General features: G+C 39.3%; 1 protein-coding gene across 1 annotated transcript in view; it reads left to right on the top strand.

The window, feature by feature from the left end:
• The first annotated feature begins 10,870 nt into the window (after nucleotides 1-10,870).
• Nucleotides 10,871-23,616, top strand: part of LOC131419900 (zinc finger protein 782-like) — a 47,867-nt gene continuing 35,121 nt past the window's right edge. The window contains exons 1-3 of the mRNA XM_058565405.1: nucleotides 10,871-12,188; nucleotides 12,562-12,657; nucleotides 17,295-17,421. Of these exons, the coding sequence (XP_058421388.1) occupies nucleotides 12,562-12,657; nucleotides 17,295-17,421 (223 nt within the window). The 5' untranslated portion in view covers nucleotides 10,871-12,188. The remainder of the gene's footprint in view (nucleotides 12,189-12,561; nucleotides 12,658-17,294; nucleotides 17,422-23,616) is intronic.

The following is a 23,616-nucleotide window of genomic DNA, read 5'->3' as shown; positions in this document are numbered from 1 at the left end:
AAATACAGCATCCATTTATGATAAAAACTCTGAATAAAGTGGGTATAGAAGGAAAGTACTTCAACATAATAAAGGCCATATATGACAAACCCACAGCTAATATCCTCAATGGTGAAAAACTGAAAGCTATCCCTCTAAGAACAGGAACCAGACAAGGATGCCCACTGTCACCACTCCTATTTAACATAGTACTGGAAGTCCTAGCCAGAGCAATCAGGCAAGAGAAAGAAATAAAAGGGATCCAAATTGGAAAGGAAAAAGTGAAACTGTCACTATTTGCAGATGACATGATTTTATATATAGAAAACCCTAAAGAATCCACCAGAAAACTTTTAGAAGTAATAAATGAATATGGTAAAGTTGCAGGATACAAAATCAACACACAAAAATCAGTTGCATTTCTATACACTAACAATGAAGTAGCAGAAAGAAAAATTAAGAATACAACCCCTTTTACAATTGCAACGAAAAGAATAAAATACCTAGGAATAAACTTAACCAAAGAGGTGAAAGATCTGTACACTGAAAGATATAAAACATTGCCGAAAGAAATTGAAGAAGACACAAAGAAATGGAAAGATATTCCATGCTCTTGGATTGGAAGAATTAACATAGTTAAGATATCCATACTTCCTAAAGCAATCTATAGATTCAATGCAATCCCTATCAATGTTCCAACAACATTTTTCACAGAAATAGAACAAAGAATCCTAAAATTTATATGGAACAACAAAAGACCCCGAATAGCTAAAGGAATCCTGAGAAAAAAGAACAAAGCTGGAGGTATCACACTCCCTGATTCCAAAATATACTACAAAGCTATAGTAACCAAAACAGCATGGTACTGGCACAAAAACAGACACACAGATCAATGGAATAGAATCAAAAGCCCAGAAATAAACCCACACATCTATGGACAGCTAATCTTTCACAAAGGAGCCAAGAACATACAATGGAGAAAAGAAAGTCTCTTCAACAAATGGTGTTGGGAAAACTGGATAGTCACATGCAAAAAAATGAAAGTAGACCCTTACCTTACACCATACACAAAAATTAACTCCAAATGGATTAAAGACTTGAATGTAAGACCTGAAACTATGAAACTTCTAGAAGAAAACATAGGCAGTACGCTCTTCGACATCGGTCTTAGCAACATATTTTCAAGCACCATGTCTGACCGGGCAGGAGAAACAATAGAAAAAATAAACAAATGGGACTACATCCAACTAAAAGGCTTCTGCACAGCAAAGGAAACCATCAACAAAACGAAAAGACAACCTGACAATTGGGAGAAGATATTTGCAAACCATACATCTGATAAGAGGTTAATCTCCAAAATATATAAAGAACTCGTGCATCTCCACAACAAAAAAACTAACAACCCAATTAAAAAATGGGCAAAAGACCTGAACAGACATTTCTCCAAAGAAGATATACAGATGGCCAACAGACACATGAAAAGATGTTCAAAATCATTAACTATCAGGGAGATGCAAACCAAAACTACAATATGGTATCACCTCACACCCGTCAGAATGGCTATAATTAACAAGACAGGAAACAACATGTGTTGGAGAGGATGTGGAGAGAAGGGAACTCTCATAAACTGCTGGTGGGAGTGCAAACTGGTACAGCCACTATGGAAAACAGTATGGAGATTCCTCTAAAAATCAAGGATAGAACTACCATATGATCCAGCTATTCCACTGCTGGGTATTTATCCAAAGAACTTGAAAACACCAATGTGTAAACATACACGCACCCCTGTGTTCATTGCAGACTTACTCACAATAGCCAAGACTTGGAAGCAACCTAAGTGCCCATCAAGGGATGAATGGATAAAGAAGATGTGGTATATATACACAATGGAATACTATTCAGCCATAAGAAACGATGAAATCCAGCTATTTGTGACAACATGGATGGACATTGAGGGTATTATGCAAAGTGAAACAAGTCAGAGGGAGAAGGTCAAATACCATATGATTTCCTTCATTAAGTAGTAGATAATAACAACAATAAACAAACACATAGAGACAGAGATTGGATTGATGGTTACCAGAGGGGAAGGGGGGAGGGAGGAGGGCGAAAGAGATAATTCAGCACATGTGTGTGGTGATGGGCTGTAATTGGTATTTGAGTGGTGAACAAGATGTAATCTATGAAGAAATAGAATATAATGATGTACACCTGAAATTTATACAATGTTATAAACCAATGTTACTGCAATAAACAAAAAATTAAAATAAAAAATAAAATAAAGAAAAAAAATAGAAATATCTTATGATCCAGCTATCCCACTACTGGGTATTTATCCAAAGGACCTGAAATCAACAATCCAAAGAGGCTTATGTACCCCTATGTTCATTGCAGCATTATTCACTATAGCCAAGAAGTGGAAGCAACCCAAGCATACCTCGTGTGATGACTGGATAAAGAAGATGTGGTATATATATACAACGGAATACTACTCAGCCATAAGAAAACAACAAAATCGTCCCGTTTGCAACAACATGGATGGACCTGGAGGGTTTTATGTCAAGCGAAATACGCCAGAGAGAGAAAGACAAGCACCACATGATTTCACTCATATGTGGAAGATAAAGTAACACACGGACAGAGAGATCAGTTTGCTGGTTACTAGAGGAAAGGAGGCTGGGGAGTGGGCAAAGGGGGTGAAAGGATGCATTTATATGGTGAATGACAAACAATAATGTGCAACTATAATTTCACAGTTATAAACTATTATGACGTCAATAAAAAATGGTAAATTTTATGTTATGCATATTTTATCATAATTTTTAAATATGCAATACCTGAGACATCAGCTCTGCCAATGATATAGTAACTTGTACCAGTCTGGCCATCACCAAAAGCAAGTATAAAAATTGACTTGGGAGGCAATTGTTTTCAGGCATTGTAAAACAGGCATTTCAGGCCAGTGATACTGGAAAGAAGAGAAATTCACACTTTTAGTCCCTCAATTCCCTAGCTCTTTGCTTTGCAGATATTTGCTGCTTTGCACAAGAGTTGGAGCTTAAGTGGGGTAGTGCTTTTGCTGAACTACAGAAGTAACTGGAATTTGTGGGACAAGGTACTTAATACAAGGAAGCACTAGTGTGTGTGTGTATGTGTGTGTGGTTGGGGGAGAAGGGAGTGACAGAGGTATATTTTGAATTCAAAATGAGTCCTTGGCCAAGAGCTGGCTTGAATGTCTGTAGGCCAAGACTCCACGATGCCTTATATAGGTTGTCTGTTGTGGGGCTGAGAGCTAAATTATGATACCAGGTGTCATGCACTGATGTAAGATGTAAGCACTTCTGGCTAGCTATTGTGGAGAAACCTTGATGAGGACCTTGGCATGTCAGTGAAGCCACAGAAAATTCAGTCCTTAGGAATAAGGACTACACCTCAGAGAAAGACCATGCCCTAGGATTAAATTCAATACTATAATAGACACAACCTATCAAAGATTAAAACAAAGCCTTACATATCAAAAGGATCCACCAGTAACTCAACTGCCTGCCTGAACAAAATTCAAGATCCTATAAAGAAGACACTATAATCCAGGCTCTCTATAATGTATCAGGTCCACCATCTAATCATTAAATCCTAGAAATGTGAAGCTGAACAACGTGATCCAAAGCCAAGAAAAAAATGCCAGTAGAAAAGACCTGAGATGATCCAGATGCTGAAATTAGCAGCTAAGCAGTTTACAGCAACTATTTTCATAAGTTTAAAGACTTATATGTGTACATAATGAATGAACAGATGGAGAATTTAAGCAGAGATATGAAAAATAAACAAAAGGGAATTCTAGAGCAGAAAAGTTGATTGTGTGAAATGAAAAAATATCACTGGATGGGCTTAACAGTCTATTAATGAATATAGGAAAAAGGTCCATGAACTTGAAGACAGAATTAGAAATAAATAGAATAGAAATAAAATAGAAATTATCCAAACTAAAGATTAAAGATAGAAATAGATTGAAGAATTATGAACAAGAACCTCAGTGATCTGTGGGAAAATATCAAGTGATCTAACATATGTATAATTGGAGACACAGAGGGAGAAAGGGGAATGACAAAATATTTGATAAGAGGAAAGACAAATTACCTGAAGAAATAATAGCCAAAATTTTTCAAGGTTGGTGAAAAACATCACCTTACAGATTCCAAAAGCCCAATACCTAAGCCAGAGAAATAAGAGTAAAACCATACCTAGGTACATCATAGGAAATCTTTTGAAATGTAAAGAGAAAATTTTAAATGAATACAGAGGAAATAAAAATATATGGTCCATAGTGGGGAACAACCATACAAATTATAGTAGACTTTTCATCAGAAACAATTCAGGCCAGAATGACCTCAAAAAGACCATTATAAGGGAATGACTTCTTTAAGTGCTGAAAGAAGGAAAAAAAACCAAGGTGGTAGACTTAAGCTCACCTATATCAGTAATTATATTAAATGGACTTAACATTCCAATTAAAAGATGGAGACTTTCAGGCTGGATAAAAAAGCAAGACCCAACTATATTTTGTCTAAAAGAGTAGTGTTTTAACTGCAAAGATATAGGTAGATTGAAAGTAAAACAGTGATTAGAAGTATACTCTAAACACCAAGTATAAGAAATCTGATATGGCTTACTAAAGTAAGACTCAGTACAGTGGGTATTGCCAGAGATAAAAAGAGATGATTCATGTTAAAAAGGATCAAATTATCCACCTGAAATTTAGACAATGTTATATGCCAATATGACCTCTACAAAATAATTTTTAAAAAGGACGGGAAGCATGAAAGTATCAGGAAGACATAGTCATAAATATGTAGGTACTTAATAAGAGAACTTCAAAATATACAATGCAAAAACAGAGAACTAAAAAGAGAAATAGACAAAGCCACAATCTTCCTTGGAGATTTGACACCCTTCTCTCAGTAACTGATAGAAAAAAGTAGATAAAAAGTAAAACCAGTAAGGATGTAGAAGACTTTAAAAATACTGTCAATCAGGGGCCGGCCCGGTGGTGTAGCAGTTAAGTTCATGCCTTCTGCTTTGGCTGCCCGGGGTTCCCTGGTTAGGATCCTGGGCACAGACCTACTCACAGTTCATCAAGCCACACTCAGGCGGCATCCCACATAGAAGAGCTACAACTCTACAACTATGATACACCACTATGTACTGGGGCTTTGGGGAGAAAAAGACAAAGAGGAAGATTGGCAACAGATGTTAGCGCAGGGCCAATCTTCCTAAAAAAAATAAAATAAAAAAAATACTATCAATCAACTTGACCTAATGTGTATAGAAAACTACAGCCAACAATTTCAGAATATAGTTCTTTTCAAATGCACATGAAACATTTACAAGGACAGACCATATTCTGGGCCACGAAGAAGTTTCAACAAATTCTAAAGATTGAAATGTTAAGGAATATAGCTTCTGACTACAATGGAATTGATTTAAAAATCTATAATCTTGTGTTGTCCCCTATGTAATGGAGATCCCAATATATTCTCATGTAGTGTTTTATGGCACTTCCCACAGGCAATTCCTTGACCCAGAATCAGTGAGGTAACGAAATTGCATTCAACCAGTGCTTATCTGTGAAGACAAAGTACCACGTGGAACAACCATTTCCGAGTGGTCCAACCACATCTGTTATAGTTTGGTGCAAAACTCTTCCCAATATATTCTTGTCTCTTGGGAAATAGAAACGTTAAGTGAATGTACAGAAACTTTGTCATTGGAGATCAAGCTATGTCTCAAATAATGATCTGTTTTCTACAAGGCTTAGAATTTGCAATCACAGTAAGGCACATGAGACTTCTGGTGCCTCCTCACATCCCTGTGCATCTTTATAATGATCTTCTATCACATAGGGAACACAATGTATATGTGTCGCCTGTATCCTGAAAGACACCTTGGGGGATCTTGCTGACAGAGTAGGTAAGGGATATGAGTGGGTTCTCAACGGAGTACTTAAGTGCCCAGAACTTGCCTTCAGTTGTAGTGAGACACTGACCTCTATTCAAAGACGGAATTCACAAATGTCCATCTACGAGAGTCCTTCAGATATGTATATCACACAGTTCTCTGCCATTGAGTTCTGCATGGTCCATGATTTCAGGGGAAGAAAATTCCAAAGATAATAGAGTTTGATAAGAATTTAGGGTTCTGATTTTTTATTGCTTTCCTATCTTGGTATGTCCAATGTCACAGGGATTTGCACTTTCCCGCAAGCTCTTTCCAAAGAGGATAGTGAGGCAAAAGGGTTCAGGTTTCTTATTCCCTACCAAGCATTATGGTGTAGAGGAAGTTCTAGTCAGAGCAGCAGAGGTGTCTCATTTCTTTGCAGAGGTATAGACCCCTTCTTTAGAGTAAAAACAAACAAACCAAAGGCATTGTCCCAGGACAGACCATTGTTGTGCTCTAAATCTCTGAGAAAGTGTATCTGAAAGGTGCTTAGACACTTCCCCCTGGGATCTAAGTGGGGAGAAGGGATGGGGAATGTGTAACTCCCTCTCTTCTTTCCAGCACCTCCAGGAAGAAGCCAGAGACCATTCTGTTGAAGAGAGAGGAGAGGAGAAAGGGGAAAGAGGAGAGGGAGACAGAGAGGAGAGTCTGGGGGAGGTGGAGGTCAGCACAAGGCACCCTCACCGTACACGTACCTTGCACACTTACAGGGTAGTAAACCACCCCTACATGGGGTGGATACTGGCACCCTGGCTCCGCCACTCTGATTCCTATCATTCTGACTCCCACCTGTAGTAATTCTGTGATGACTGCTTTATCTCTGCTTCACAGAGGAAGAACATGATCCCGAGGATGTGGAGTGACTTTGCTGAAGTCACACAGTAAGTTCATGTTGAAGCCTGGAGGAGACTCAAACCTGATCCCTAGTTCAATTTTCTAGATGGAAAAGGAAGTTATAACCCCTTGTTTCTTTCAACTCCTGCTCTATTTCCCAAAGTGGAAGGAGACAAACACGGAAAACAGAGAGCCAAAGCTACTCCCCTGGCACCACATGGGGAAGGGGATGGAGGGAGCAGCTGTCCCTGACTCCTCTCACATAAGCTCCCACTTGCATCGCCTGTGGCTCGCCTGCAAGCATAGAAAAGGGTGTGGCTGCACTCTCTATCTTGGTGTAATAGTTTATTGTAACCCCCCACTTTCTGCCCAGAAAACCCCAAGCCTTCTCTCTCACTATTCCTTCTATTCACTTGAGACCCTATATCTGACATTTTCTTACTATGAACTTTAATGATCCCAGTAACAAACTCAGCAACAACGGCAACAGAAACAGCAGGGATTCACCATGGATTCCATGCACTACAGACTCTCTGGAAATGGAACCTGATTAAATTTGGGCCGCCTGAGTTCAGCAGACTTTAATTTTGAGCCCTCCCATGTGTCTATAACTTTACCAGTGTTTACTTCCTTCGGGATGCGTCTCATTCCCCACCAGAAATGACAGAGGTTTTGTGTTTCCATATGACTAGTTATTTCTCTGTTTCTCTCCATGGGACATTCCTGTGACCACCCCAGAACCACCATGATACTCTCATTGTCCTGGGTGCCTTTGCTCAGGGGCTCCCATATCAGTAAAATGAAAGTCTATCCCCTCAGGGTGAGCTTGCTCTGGGTGAAGAGAAGGCAGACACAGTGAGGCAGAAGGACAGACCTCCCCTCCTTGGGAGGGAGGGATCAGTAATGGACCAGCTTCACTTTTGAGAACCCCTCCAATCCCTTCTCCCAAGAGTCTCTTTTCTGACGGAAATCATCTGAGGATAATACTCACCTTAAGTGGTTGTTGAGAAGATGAACCGGAAGGCAAATATCAAGTATCTAGAACTGTTTCTGACACATAGGAGATGAGATGTTCAGTAAGTAAGTGTTCGTTCCGCTGCCACCTGTCTCTTTGCTTTTGATGTTTCCGTCCCGGATCCGGCAGAGCGAGGCAAATGGGAGGGCCAGGGCTGGTCGCTGTCCCCCCTTCCCGGGCTTCTCTCCCGCAGGGCCCGAAGGGGAAGAGGGAAGAGCGGAGCGGGTCTCGGCTCTAGCGGCGAGCGGCCGCCCCTCTCAGAACTCCCAGGCCGGGCTCTAGAGTCCGGGTTCCTGGGGGTGGGATGGGGTGGGTGCGGGGGTGAGCGTTTCTTAGGAAACGTGCTGAGAGGTTTATATTTATATATTTATTTTTATGAAATGTACGTTTTCTTAAAGAATTTAGTAATTTCCTATAAACATCTAAATCTTGAAAAGTTATTTGTTTTACGTGAAAGCTGTGCGTATAGCCCTACTTTGTCCCAGCGCCTGCCTCGTGCCCCTAACGAGGTGATTGATTGCAGCTTCTCTGGCTCACGGCTCTGAACGCCAGCTCCACATGTGGTGCTTCTCACTTTCTTTTCTCCCTGGACCTGCGCTGTTGCAGGAAAACTGTGCAGTGATTTAGCAATAGCACATGTATTAACGTGTGAAGGACATTGCTGTGTCTTGCAACACTTCTCTGATCATTATATTGTTTATTTTTGTCCTATTGAAGTTTGAATAGTTCCTTTAGGTTAAAAAGTAAAAAAAAATGTTGAGAGAAAACAAGCTGACAAAACGTTTGAGTTTCTAATCTGAATTTTGGCAAAGAATATTTAGTGTTCTCATATAGAAAACTGGCACTTATTCAAGTTCTCCGAAATCTCAGGAGTAAAGCTTTATACTTGTGTTCTCATGGATTGCACTAACTTCTTGATGACTCAATTCCTTTTTTTTCTCCTAGGGTGAATAGGATCTAATTTTTAAAAAGTCTATCATTGTCATAAGAAATAATTGATGCTATAAAATATTTACCAAAAATATGCTCATTAGATGTAATTTAGTAACAAGAAGTTCCTATAATATTATGACCAGATGTCCCTAATTTGGTAATAAGACAAGAGGATGCTCACTTTAGGTTTAAGTAGGGTCATCTCTGGGATGTGAATGATTTGCATGATAACCATTTGCTTATTTTGGGTTGTGTATATTCTCATGTATTATTTATGTAATTTTGAAAAGGTTATTTGCTTTTTTTTTCTTTTAAGCCCTGCTACTTATAGATACTATTCTTTTATATGTCAAAGATAAAGTGGTGAGAAAAGATTAGTTAGCTCCCATTTCCATCACCTGTCACTCACCTGCAAGCATAGAAAGGGCTGTGGCTGCATTCTCTATCTTGGCCACTAGTTAAAGTGGCGGGAACAGATTTTAATTGGTAATATGCAATTGCAATAGGGAAGAGAGTACAGTGTGAACTGAACTCAACTTCAATTTGTACAGAGGAGACTGGGAGTTTTAAAGGGAGAAGGGGGGAATAGAGAGAGGGTGAGCCAGGGCTCAGCAGAGTAAAGGAAGTGAAAAATTACAAAAAGTAGGAAGGGGGGATTGGTCCATGTGAAATCTATCTGGGTTTGCTAACTGGCACTTATTGAAATTAGGGTCCTACCCTCACACAGAGACTGGGAGACAGGGACTTGAGCTTCAGGTTTTGGCTGGATCAAACAAATTCTTTTGGCTATCTTGAGTTTTCCCAGGCAGGCACTTTAAGGGGGATTAATGTCATCCAAGGGATTCGAACTTGAGCTGTTACAAAACGTTAGTGTTTCATGCAAGTCTTTCTAGGCTAAAGCTGACAGGCCTAGCTGAGAAGCAGGCTTAGAGGAGCCTAGCTAGAGTTTGGTGAAGGAGAGAAAAATTTTTTCTTCTACTACTACTGTGCTCCATTGTTAATTATTTTATAGCCATTTCACGGTCTTATTCCTAAGAGGTATATCTATGCACCTTAAATCTCTCTGCAGCTTTGAATTTATAAAGTACACTGATGGAGGTAGTATCCACATTCCCCTCCCTTTTTCCACTTTGTATTGCAAAATTTTCAAGCACTTAGAAAATGGTAAAATATGCATTTATCTATACCCATTTCCTTGCTGAAAAACTTAACATTAAGCATTAGACTTTGTCTAATTGCTTTTCCTTAAAATTTGTGAAATAAATTTACAAAGATATAATTTCAATCCTAAATACTTCACTATGCATGCCTTTATGAAACCAGTACGTTTTCCTATCTGATTTCCATATCATTTTTACACTTAAGAGTAACCCAGTGCATAGCCAAGTTTTCTCAATTGTCTCCAATGTCTCTGGCAGCTGTTGTTTATTCAATGGGGATTTGCTTGAGGACTACGCATTGTATTTCGCAGTAAACTTCACGTTTAACCCCTAACATTTAGGGATTCTGAGACAACCTGCGCGCGAGACAATGCCAAGGCCATCATCTTCCAACCCTCTAAAAAACCGGAAACGCTGCCAAGTCACATCAAAGAGCAGGCGCGGACTTTTACGGGAAATGTAGTCTTGTACCGAACCGGCTCGCCGCGCAGCACCCTGGGACGGATTTTCTGGGCTGCATCTGCGCATGTACAGCTCTAGTCCCGTTTTCCGGCTTCCGCAGTCTCCGCGGTTGCGTGAGGATCGTTGCGCAGTCTTTCTCTGCCGCGTGGGTCCCAAGCGGTTGCGCCTCAAGTGAGAGGCGAGGGTGCCGGGGAGTCCGGGTGGCCTGGGGGCCAGAATGGAAGGGTGGGCTTGTGCGGGCTTGTGCCCGGGTAAGAGGGAACGAGAAGCCCCGGGAGTCCCCCATGTGGGACCCTGCGGTGTAGGAGCCGGCCCGGACCGATGGGGGACCCCGGCCGTCGGGCTCCCGGGGCGCAGGTGTGGCTGAGCCCGTCAGGAGCGGGCGGCCCGGGTGTGCGCGGACCGTGTGCCCGGCCCGCCTGCGGCCCGAGCGGGAGAAGCCCGTGTCGGCGGTGGAGGGTTTATAATGGCGACCTTGAGCAGCCAGAAAGCGCGGGGGTTGGGTCTGCGGGGAGAACCAGCAAGGCCCGGTAAATCCCAGCTCTGTCACCTGTAGGCAGCGGCGACACAAGGAACCTGGGCAAGAGTCCCGTTTCTCATCTGACTTTCTCATGTGACAATAGCGGCGTTGTTCTGAGAGTTAGGTAAGTTCACACCCGTGCAGAAAATAGCTGAGTGACACCTGCTGTTGTATTCAGAAGACACTTCGTTCTCACAGCTACTCTATGAGGTCCCCATAACCATCAGCATTAAAAAAAAAAAAAAAAAAAACAACGGAGGCTCAGATTGGTGGAGCCATGTGCTCAGGTCACAAGCTAGCGGGGAGGGAGCTCGGATTAATGGCAGGTGTGCTTTAAATCTTAGGCTTTGTTTAAACGTCACACCTGCCTAAAGCCGTTCACATAAAAGCGTTCACAGCGCTTAGCAGAATGACCTATCCCTGGATCCCCAGGGAATGTGAATGGACTCTCACCACTGTCAGATGTATTCTGGAATTTCTAGTGTCTCAGAGTCCTTGGGTCAGGCAGAGGCTCCTAGCTCTTCCTGCACTGGCAAGTTGTCTGTGTTTTGTTTGAAATTATACTGAATTCCAAGAGAGTCAGGTTTTTGGCCCTAAAGTGAATTTGTTTCCCAGACCCAGGTCCCAGATCTTGGGAAACATTCATTTTAGAACAAAGCAGCTCTTGTGTTACAGGAATCAGGAGGTCTCTAGGAAGGGGAATTTTACCTGGAAGAGAACACTCCTGTTCTTAATGTCCTACCCAAAGCGTCAAAGCAGAGGCAAAAGAGCACAGAAAGGGGCAGGGCCTAAATTTGCATGGTCAGAAGCAGTTCTTGATCCCTCTGCCCAGATTTGGAGATGTTGCCACATCCAGAAGCCACCACACTGTGCAATAGTGGGAGATTTGGGCCAGCTTTGAGAAAAGGAGGTGGGCTGGGGTGGCCCAGGGGTATGTTGCCTGAGAAAGGCCACTTTGGGAAAGCCTGTGAGGCTGAGGTCTGGGGGAGAGGAGTGACCAACCAGAGGGTGAAATTCTGTCTCCACTGTTGCTAAATGGCCCCCAGTCCCTTCATTCTTCAGTCTTTACAGATGCTATGCAGTCTCACGTGTCAGTTGCCACATGTGACGTTATTGACTTATCCTGACCTCACAATCCCAAAATAGTGGGTCACGAAGGTTTTCCATGGTCATCTGCTTCTGACTCTTGAAAGCTTTAAAGAAATTGGACCTGAGCAGTTCAGTGACTTGTCAAGGGACACCCAGTTTGTGACAGAGCCAGGAGGAAAAAGTGCAGTGCACCTTGTCACAGGTAAGTCACCAAAAGCAGCTTATGAAAAGGATCTGTTGAGAAACTGTAACCCAGTTAAAAACTCATGGAAATTTCTTGCTTTAGAACACTATATTCCTTTTAGTGGGCTTTCTGTGGATTTTCTCTCTTGAACGGTAAGCAGTGTTAATAGGAAAATAGTTACGTGATATAGCCTGAGTATTTTGCTCTGTTAATTTTAATGAAAGAACAATGCCTTATCCTTCATATACTTTAACTGATTCTCGTGTGTTAGTTGTTTCTGTTAATCGTTCAAAAAAACAGTTGTCGTTTAACCATAGAAAAGTTTATATTTAGTCAGTGAAAAGCTGTAGGTTTTAGTCCACATGACCATTTCTGAGTCTTATGTGGATAGATGGTGCTGCCTCTGCATGGTCCTTCCCAGGCCTCCCAGCTGAACCATCACAGTTATTTGCACTCTCCCAAGAGCAGCAGAATGGACACATTTCAGGTGAGCTCTTTATTCATTCCCCACTTTGCATTATAGTGGATTTATGAGGTTTATAAGAGTCCATACGTTAACTGGAAAAGGAGAAATAGAAATAAAGCCAGGCTTGAGGAAAGATAAAGAGTTTCAACATTAGCTCTGATGTTTGCTGTTTGTTCTTGGTAGGTAACCCTTGTTTAATAAGTATATTCCCTCCAGTTGTCAGTTTGCTTAGATTTTAGTTTAGTTGAGACGGTACTTTGAATTATATTGAGTACTTTTTCTGTGTTGTGATTTATAAGAAATATATATATTTGGCTATTTAGATGACTGAAGTATATTTCTCAGATATATTTGGTGAAACCCTTGGAATTTCCTGAGCGACAAGAGCAAGAGGAGCATCTTTTGTCATCATATTTGGTCTCTTGTCCTCAGTTCCTGAACTCTCTTCAGAGCCGTAAAGGTCTTGTTTCCGTCAATGAGGGTGACTTTTGGAGCGCACCCAAGAGTGGAGCTGGCTGCCATGAGAACCAGCCATGTGATCAAAGGACTGGAACTTTCAGTCCCACCCCCTGACTTCCAGGGAGGGGGAGCTTGAGGTTGAATCAACTGCCAATGACCAGTGACTTAGTCAATCTTATGACTTAGTAATGAAGCCTCCATAAAAACCGAAAAGGACAGCTCTTTGGTCCTTTTTTATGAAGAGCTTCCTCGTGCCACATGCCGGACCCCAAGCTCCACGAGGACCGAAGCTGTTTTGTTCGAGACCTTGCCCTTATGTATCTCTTCATCTGGCTGTTGATTTGTATCCTTTAAGATTCTTTGTAATAAATCGATAATCTAGTGAGTAAACGGGTTTTCTCGAGTGCTGTGAGCCATTCTAGCAAATTAATCGACCTGAGGAGGGGTTACAGGAACCTCTGATTTATAGCCAGTTGGTCAGAAGCACAGGTGATGACCTGGACTTGCAATTGGTATCCTGAGTTGGAGGCAGTCGTTGGAACCCCCAGGCTTGCGGCTGGTGTCTGAAGTGAATGGTGATCTTGTGTGACTGTGCCCTTTACCTGTGGAATCTGATTCTATCTGGAGGTAGGTAGTGTCAGAATTGAGCTGAATTATTGGACACCCTACTGGTGTCTGAGAACTTGTTGGTGTGGGGAAGCCTCCTCACTCACTTGGAATTGGGTCCAGGAACCCTTAGTATGTATCTGTTGAAATAGAGACAGCTTATTTCTTTTAATTTATAAATATTGTGATTAGCATAATGAATTTTCTGATGTTAATTTATTGTTGATTTCTTGTATACACCTGCTTGCTGATGAGTTGCTTTGTATATATGTTGCCTGGGGTCTTTCTGCTAGTACTTTTTTATTTCTGTATCACAAGTTATGTGAGCCTATAATTTCCTTTTCCTGTGTTCTTTTACAATTTGGTTTTTGGTTATATTAGCCTCATAAAAAGAATGGGACACCTTCCTGCTCCTTTTTTCTTTGTTTCATGTTTTTCCCCCTGTAATTTATATGAAAAAAATTGCCTGTTATTTGTGGGAGGTTTTTGTGTGAAGATTTTGAGTATCAAATCAGTAAGTAGGTCTCTCCTCGTTTTTCTCTCACCATGTGTCTTTTCAGAGAGTAGAAGTGTTTAATCAATCACATTTTCAAAATTTTTAATCTGTTTCTTTTGCTAGTTGTGCTTTTTTGGTCATATGTAAGAAAATCTTTTTCTAAACCAAGGTCACAAAGATTTCCTCTCATGTTTTTATAAGTTTTATAATTACAGGTCTCTGATTATTTTGAGTTGATTTTTTATTTGTGGTACAAGTTATAGATCAAGATCATTTATTTAGTTTTGCTTATGTATGTCTGATAGTTCCAACAACATTTGTGGAAAAGAATATACTTTTTCCACTGAATTGTGTTGGCACCTCTGTTGGGAATCATTTGACTTAATTATATTGTTTGTGGTTCTGTTTCTGGAGTCAGTATTGTTTTCTGTTGATCTGTGTCAGTCCTTTTGCTACTATCATACTGCCTTGATCACTGTTGCTTTAAAATAAGTCTTGAAATCAGTAATGTGAATCTCCCAACCTTGTTCTTTTTCCATAATTGTATTAAATGTTTTAAGTCCTTTACGTCTTCCTATAAGTGTTACTGGATACATACCCAAGTTCTTTACCTGCCATACAAGAGGGGCCAGATAAAACTGGAATGCCAGGCTTATGGCAAGGAAAGAGTTTTTATTTCGGGTGACATCAGCCAGGAGATGAGAGCTCTCAAATTTGTCCCGTCTCCCCGAAAGATGGGAGGCAAGGGGTTTTAAAGGTTCGAGGGAAAGCAAGTTTTAGGTAAGGGAGGGGGAGCATGAGGCCCTGCTGGCTGCCACCTTCCCACCAGCCTGCATTTGGCCTTGAAGACTGAATTTCTTTCCCTTGACTGTCTGGACTTCTCTGGTTAGCTTTCGCCATTGGCCTGAGTTTGGCCTTGTGAGGCTGAATCTTAATGTCTGGACCTTGACTTCCTGGGAAAGACAGCTCACTCATATAATGAGGAGGGACAGAAAGACCTGGTTAGTTTGAAGCAATAGTTGATTATGCTGAATGTGCACAGCTGCAGTTAGCAAAGCTCATCTCAAAGTTTTTGCTCTCTTCTAGCCCGGGGAAGGTTTTTTTAACCTCTTCGTCCTCAGTTTCATAAGTTTTAGAATCCACTTTTCTATCTTCAAAATGTGCTCTGATTCTGTGTGTGATTGCAATAACTCTGTACATCAATTTTAGACCTCCCTTTTGTGTTCTAGAATCATGCAGACAGCAGTGCAGTGTATAATTCCATCTGTATGTTCACAGATAATATAGTGTAGATGAAAAACATCTGCCCATTACCTTACTTTTGTTCTTCTAATCTCAGTGTATGGCTGAGTTAGAAAACTCAGTAGTCTTCCCTCCTGTATGTCTCTTACTGTTCACACAGAATACCCTGACACTTCTGGTCACCAAATGTGTGGGTTTTTGCCCCCACCAAGCAATTCTCTGCAATAGCAGCTGAGTGTCCTACAATTTAACTCAATTCTGACACTGTCTACCTGGAGATAGCATCAGATCCCATAGATTAAGGGCTCAGTCTCACAATATTGCTCCCCCTCCACTTCAGATGCCAATTGCAAGTCCCACTTGTCCTGTGATTCTGACCTATTGGCTGTAAATCTGAGGTTCGAACCTCCTTGGTTCGATTAATTTGTTAGAGCGGCCCACAGAACTCAGGGAAACACTTATGTTTATCATATCCTTTAATAAACTGGTAAAGGATACAGATAAAGAGATGCATAGGGTGAGGTCTGGGAGGGTCCCGAGCACAGGAGCTTCTGTCCCCATGAAGTTGGAGTGCATTGCCCTCCTGCTATACAGATGTGTTCACCAACCTGGAAGCTCTTCAAACCCCATACTTTTGGGAATTTTATGAAGGATTCATCACATGGGCATGATGAATTATTAACTCTATTTCCAACTCCTCTCTCCTCTCTAGAAAAGCTGGGGGCAGGGCTAAAAATTCCTAGCTTCTAATTATGGCTTGTTCTTTCTGGTGACCAGCCCCCCCATCCAGGAACGCACCAGAATTGCCTCATTAGAACAGAAGATGCTGCTAGTGCTGTTATTACTTAGGGATTTACAAGGGTTTTAGGAGCTCTGTGCCAGGAACTAGGGGCAGAGACCTATATATATATATATATATATATATATTTTCCATTATCTCACAATGGCATCAACATTTACCCAGTTGCTCATGCAGCTTATCTATATGTACAGCTGTAAAAAAAAAAAAAAAATTAGTGATGGAAATTTTGTTCCTTTCTCTTATAGGTATCAGTTTCCCATTCTTCGTCCCCACTGCTTTACTTTATTATAGGTCATGTCTTTTTTTCCTTTTTTTTAAAATTCAATTTATTTAAACTAAAAATACCAAAAACAGTTCACCCATTCCTCCCACCCCCCTACCCCTTCCCTCTGGTGGCCACCAATCTGTTCTCTATGTCTACAAGCTTACTGTTTTTGTTTTTTGTTTTAGATTCCACATATAAGAGAGATCATATGGTATTTGTCTTTCTCTGTCTGACTTATTTCACTTAGCATAATGCCCTGGAGGTCCTTAAATTGGCCTCTTCTGTTTTGTTGCTTAAGACTTCCTCCACTGTTCTTCCAGAGCACTGCTTGTGCAAGACAAGTCTGATCATGCGTACTACCTCCAGGGTTTACCTGTATCTCTTCGTTTGTTCCCCATCCCACCCCAGCAGAGAACTCCAAATGGGTATATGTACCCTAGAGAGTGCTCAGGACAGTCTGTTGGAGTACAGGTAAAGATTATAGGAAGGCAAGTTATAAAAACTATCTTTAAAAAAAAAAAAAAAGGCACTTAATCAGTAGTATATTAACTGACAGTTTATTATTTAATTTGTAAATAAATACAAATACTTTAGAGCATAAGAATAGTATTTGTACCAGTTATGTGAGTACCCCAAAGTATAAGATAACGATAGGACATAGTACGCATCCTTTATAAAATTTTGTTTTAACTTCTCACAGTAAACATGATACAAATTAGTTTTCAAAGGTATTTTCCATATCACCTGTTTCTGAACTCTTCATGTTGAATGGAAATGTGCTGTTACAGGCATCACTGTCATTCAAGGACGTGGCTGTGGAGCTCACCCAGGAGGAGTGGCAGCAGATGGACTCTGCGCAGAGGGCCCTGTACAGGGATGTGATGCTGGAGAACTACAGCCACCTCGTCTCTGTGGGTGAGCAGACCTTACCATGTGACTCCCTCTAGAGTGCAATTCTGTTTTCTCTGTCCTTTTTAATTTTTAAAATACTTCTATTGGGGTGTAATTAACAGAAAATAAAAGTCAGTAATTTTCAATGTATAATTTGATGAGTTTCAGAAATGTGTATAGGTGATTACCACCACTAAAATAATGATATAAAATATTTCTGTCACCCCAAAAAGTTTTCCTGTGGCTCTTTGCAGTGATTCTTCTCCCCCCATCCCTCTCCCTGGCGCCTGTCAACCACTGATCTACTTTCTGTTGCAATAGTTTGCCTTTCTAGAATTTTATATAGATCATACAGTATTTGCTCTTTTTTCTTGCTTTTTTCACTTAGCTTTTGAGATTCATGCACGTTTTTGTGTATATCATTCTTTTTATTCCTGAGTAGTATTCCTTTGCAAGCATAAACCACAGTTTGTCATCCATATACCAGTTGATAGACATAGATTTTTTTCCTGTTTGGGCTGTTTAGGAATAAAGCTGCTATGTCCATTTAAGTACAGGTGTTTGTGTAGACATATGTGTCCATTTCTCTTGTGTAAATACCCAGAAGTATGATATTATTGGTCTTATGGTAACTTTATAAGAACTGCTAGATGTTTCTAAAGTGGCTGTGCCAATTTGCATGCCCTTTAGCAGTGTATGATAGTTCTAGTTGCTCCACATCCTCACCAAAGTTTGGTATTTTAAGTCATGTTTTTTTTTTTTAAGATTCTAGTGGGTGTCTTTGTATCTTATTGGGTTTTAATTTGCATTTTCCTGATGATTAGTGAAGTTGAACATCTTTTCATGTGCTTTTTATTTTCTTTTTTTGAAGTCTGTTCAAATCTTGAGATCATTAAAAAAAAATTTTTTTTGGTCTTACTTAGTTGAAAGAGTTTTTTTTTTGTTTTTTTTAAAGTATGAACAATTTTCCGCTTAATCGTCCTCCTCCTCTGACTTAGCTCATTTCTCTTCTTTTTTTTTTTTAATCTTTTTACTCTTTTTTTTTAAAATTTTTCCCCCAATGCCCCAGTAGATAGTTGTATGTCATAGTTGCACATCCTTCTAGTTGCTGTATGTGGGACATGGCCTCAGCATGGCCAGAGAAGCGGTGCGTCGGTGCGCGCCCGGGATCCGAACCCGGGCTGCCAGCAGCGGAGCGCGTGCACTTAACTGCTAAGCCACGGGGCCGGCCCCTGAAAGAGTTTTTTATATAATCTAGATACAAGACCAATTACGCTGCTCTTATTTTCTTAACGGTGTCTTAGAAGAGCAGAGTTTTCCATTTGTTTTTTAATGTATCATTGGTTTTTCTTTTATATTTCATGATTTTTGTGTCTTTTTTAAAAGAAATTTTTGCCTAATCCAAGGTCACTATCCTCCTGTGTTTTCTTGAAGAAGTTTTATAGTTTTACATGTAGGCCTATGATTCATTGCCAGTTAATTTTTCCATATGGTGTGAAATGAGGGTCTTGGTTCATTTTGTGTATCTCTATGTTTTGTTATATTGACACCGTTTGCTGGAAAGATTATTATTTTTCCGTTGAACTGCCTTGGCACCTTTGTCAAAAACAGATTGACCATATATCTGTAGTTCTATATCTGGACTCTATTCTGTTTAATGGATCTGTATGTCTGTAACACCCCTTGATTATATAGCTTTGTGGAAAGTTATTAAATAAGGAAGATTTAGTTCTCCAAATATGTTTTTCATTTCAAAATTATTTTGATTATTACACATTCTTTGTTGTTTCCATATAAATTTTAGAATTTCTTGTCAATTTCTTCAAAGACTTTGCTTGAAATTCTGGTTGAGATAGTTTTGAGTTTTTAGAATAGTCTGGAGAGGATTTATGTCTTAACAATATTGATTCTTCTGATCCATTAAAATGGTATATCTCTCCCTTTAATTTTTCTTTTTAGTGATTTGTAGCTTTCAGTGTATATGTTTTACACATATTTTGTTTAGATGTATTTCACGATTTTGATGATGATATAAATGGCATGTATTTTACAGTTTCAATTTCCAATTGTGGAAAGTACATAGAAACCCAATTGATTTATGTATATCGACATTATATTTTGTAACTGCTAATCTTATTTATTTTAGTAGATCTTTTGGAGATTCCCAAGGATGTTTTACATACACAATTATGTTATCTGTGAATAAAAATATGTTACTTCTTCATTTCTAAACTACATATGCCTTTTATTTCTTTTTCTTTAATAACTGGCTAGGACCACTAATACAGTGGTGTTGCTTAATGCCAGAGATACATTCTGAGAAATGTGTCGTTAGGCGATTTCATTGTTGTGCGAACGTCTGAATGTACTTACATGAACCGAAGTGGTATAGCCTATTACACACCTAGGCTGTGTGGTACTAATCTTATGGGACCACCATTGTATATGCAGTCTATCATTAACCAAAAATTCATTATGTGGCATGTGACTGTATAACATTGAACACAAGTGGTGAGAGAAGATACTCGTGTCTTATTTCTAATCCTAGAGGCAAAGCATTCATTCTTCCCCATGACATAATTAATTAAATTAATTGTAGGTTTTTTATAGTTGCCTTTTATCAGTTTGAGGAAGTTCCCTAGTCTGCTGAAAGGTTTTTTTTTTTAATTCATTGATAATTGATAATCATCATCATTGAATTTGTCAGATGTTCTTTCTGTATCTATTGAGGTAATCACATGGTTTTTCTTTTTTATTCAGTTAATATTGTGAATTACATTGATTTTTTGAGTACTCTACCAACCTTGAATTCCTGGGATGAACGCTACTTGTTCGTACTGTGTTATATTTTTATATTTTTGGATTTGGTTCATTAACATTTTAAGGATTTTTGCCCCTATATTTTTAAACGATATTTACAGATGTATTTTCTTGTAATGTCTCCTCAAGGATTTGGTATCATGGTAATACTTGTCTTATAAAGTGAGTTGAATCATTTCTACTGTTTTCTTGGATAGAATTGATATTATTTCTTCCTTAAATGTTTAATAGAATTCACCACTAAAGCAATCTGAACCTGGAGTTTTCTTTGTGGGAAGGTTTTCATTAAGAGTGAAGTTTTCTTTATTAGCTATAATACGGTTTGGGTCATCTATTTTTTTTATTGTGGTAAAATGTACGTAACATAAAACTTACCATTATGATGGTTTTAAAGTGTGGAGTTCTGTAGCATTAAATATACTCACATGTTGTGTATCCATCACCACCATTTATCTCCAGAACTTTTTCATCTTCCCCAACTGAAACTACCTATTACACACCCAACTCCTCATTCCTCCTTCCCCCAACCTCTATTAAACGCTGTTCTTCCTTCTGTCTCTGTGAATTTGACTAGGTAAATATAAGTGGAGTCATACCATATTTATCTTCTGTGTATGGCTTATTTTACTTAGCATAATATCTTTAAGGTTACTATGTTGAGTAACAGTGGTGAGAACAGACATCCTGTCTCTGTCTTGTTCTGACTTTTAGGTGGAAAACATTCAGTCTTTCACTTAAGTATGGTAACTATATGTTTTTTTATAGATGTTCTTTATGAAGTTGAGGAAATTCTCTATTCCTAGTTTTCTTAAGGGTTTTTATCATGCGTGGGGGTTAATTTCCTTCTTTCTGCTTATTTGGGCTTTAGTTTGCTCTTTTTCTAATTTCTTGAGATGAAAGCTTGATTATTGACTTAAGACTTTTCCTTTTTTCTCTTGTAAGGATTTAGTGGTATATAGTTCCATCTCAGCACTGTTTTAGCTGCATCCCACAAATTTTGATGTCGTATTTTGATTTCATTTTGTTCAGTGTATTATTTTGATTTCCCTTGAGACTTCCTTTTTAAAGGATTTAGATGGGCCGGCCCCGTGGCTTAGCGGTTAAGTGCGCGCGCTCTGCTGCTGGCGGCCCGGATTCGGATCCCGGGAGCGCACCGACGCTCTGCTTGTCCGGCCATGCTGACGCCACATCCCGCATACAGCAACTAGAAGGATGTGCAGCTATGACATACAACTATCTACTGGGGCCTTGGGGGAAAAATAAAATAAATAAAATTTAAAGGATTTAGAAATGTGTTGTTTAATTTCAGAGTGGAGATTTTTCTGTACCCTTCTTTTATTGATTTTTAGTTTGATTTCACTGTGGTTAGAGAACACATTTTATGTCAATTCTATTAAACTTTTTCTTTTTTTAATGGCCTGAGATATTGTCTCTCTTGGTACATGTTCTATGGATTCTTGAAAAGAGTGTATTCTGCTGTTATGGAGTGGAGTGTTCTATAAATGTCTATTAGATTGTGTTGCTTGATGGTTTTGTTAAGTTGTGTATCCTTGCTTATTTTCTGTCTAGTTCTATCAGTTGTTGGAAGACGGTGTTGAAGAGTCTAACTATAATTATGGATTTATTTCACTTTTTAGTTCTCTTAGTTTTTACTTCATATATTTTGAAGCTCTGTTGTTTGGTGTATACATATTTAGTATCGCTCTGTCATTTTGGTAGATTGTTCCTTTAATCATTATGTAATGTCCTTCTCCGTCTCTGTCAATATTCTTTGCTTTGCGATCTCCTTTGCCTGAAATTAATATAACCCCTCCAGCTTTTATATATATATATGTGTGTGTATATATATATTTTTTTGGTGAGGAAGATTGGCCCTGAGCTAACACCTGTTGCCAATCTTACTCTTTTTGCTTGAGGAAGATTGTCCCTGAGCTAACGTCTGTGCCCATCTTTCTCTATTTTGTATGTGGGTCACCGCCATAGCATGGCTTGCTGAGTGGTGTATGTCCACACCTGGGATATGAACCCATGAATCCAGCTGCCAAACTGGAGCATGCTGAACTTAACCACTGTGCCACTGGGCTGGCCTCCAGCTTTTTTTTTTTTTTTTAATGTTTGCATGGTGTATCTTTTTCTGTCCTACTTTTAACTTGCCTGTATCATTACTTTTGAAGCGAGTGTCTTGTGGACAGTATGTAGTTGAATTATGTTTTTACATCCATCTGCCTGTTTCTGTCTTTTAAAAGGTGCATTTAGATCATTAACACTTGACAATAATTATTGATATGTTAGAGTTTAAATCTGTTATTATTTTCTTCTGTTCTTTGTTTTTTTTCTGCTTTCTTTTTTTGCCTTCCTGTGGGTTACTTGAACATTTTTTAGAGTTCCATTTTGATCTGTCTATAGTGTTTTTTAGGGTGTTTCTATACAGATTTTTTTAGTGATTTTCCTAGGGGTTAACATTTTATATAAATTATCACAGTCTGTTGGTGTCTACATTTTTGTAGGTTGAGTGAAGTGTACTTCCTTTTACCTTCCCTCATTTATAATATACTTTTCTTATTTTCTCTCTACATACTGAGAACTATATCAGACAGTGTTATAATTTTTGCTTCAACCATCAAACAGTTTAGAAAATGTACGAAGAAAGGGAAAACTTATTGTATTTACCTATATTTTTTGCCCTTTCTGTTGTTCTTTTTTCCTGATAGTCCAAGATGCTTAAACACTTACAATCTTTAGAGAACTTTAGCCATTCTTTTATGGTAGTTATGCTGGTGACAGATTCTCTTAATTTTACTTCATCTGAGAATGTGTTGATTAACACTTCGTTTTCAAAGGATATTTTCACTGTATATTGAATTCCGGGTTGACAATTTTTAGCACTTGAATAATTGTACTACTTTCTTATAGCCTCCATGGTTTCTCATGAGATACCTGCTGTTGTTCCAGTTATTTTTCCTCTGTAGGTAAGGTTGCTTCTATCTTGCTGCTTTCACAGTTTTTTTCTTTTTTCTTAGTTTTCAGATGTCTGACTATCATGTCTGTGGATTTATTTGGGCTTATTCTGTTTGGGGTTTGCTTAGTATACTAAAGAGTATTCCTTACTTAGCACCAATGAGACAGTTCAGACCGTGCAAATCCTAGCTTATGCATAGCAACTCTCACTCTGGCCCCATCCTCTAACTACAGTAAAATCCAGGGCCACTTAATGCTTCCTTCACTGAAAACATTTTCAGACTGTCTCGGGTGTCTACCGTACTCTCCTGAAAGCCTCAATATGTGAGTCTTTTTCATACCCTAATCAATAAAAAAAACCCCCAAACTTGTAATCATACAGAGGGAGGAAAAAAAACTGAAACAGAAGCCTGCAATTTGACCCAATTGGAAGCCCAAAAT

The sequence above is a fragment of the Diceros bicornis genome, chromosome 22 (genome assembly GCF_020826845.1).
Source record: "Diceros bicornis minor isolate mBicDic1 chromosome 22, mDicBic1.mat.cur, whole genome shotgun sequence".
NCBI lineage: Eukaryota > Metazoa > Chordata > Mammalia > Perissodactyla > Rhinocerotidae > Diceros > Diceros bicornis.
This window is presented reverse-complemented; position numbering and strand designations above follow the sequence as displayed.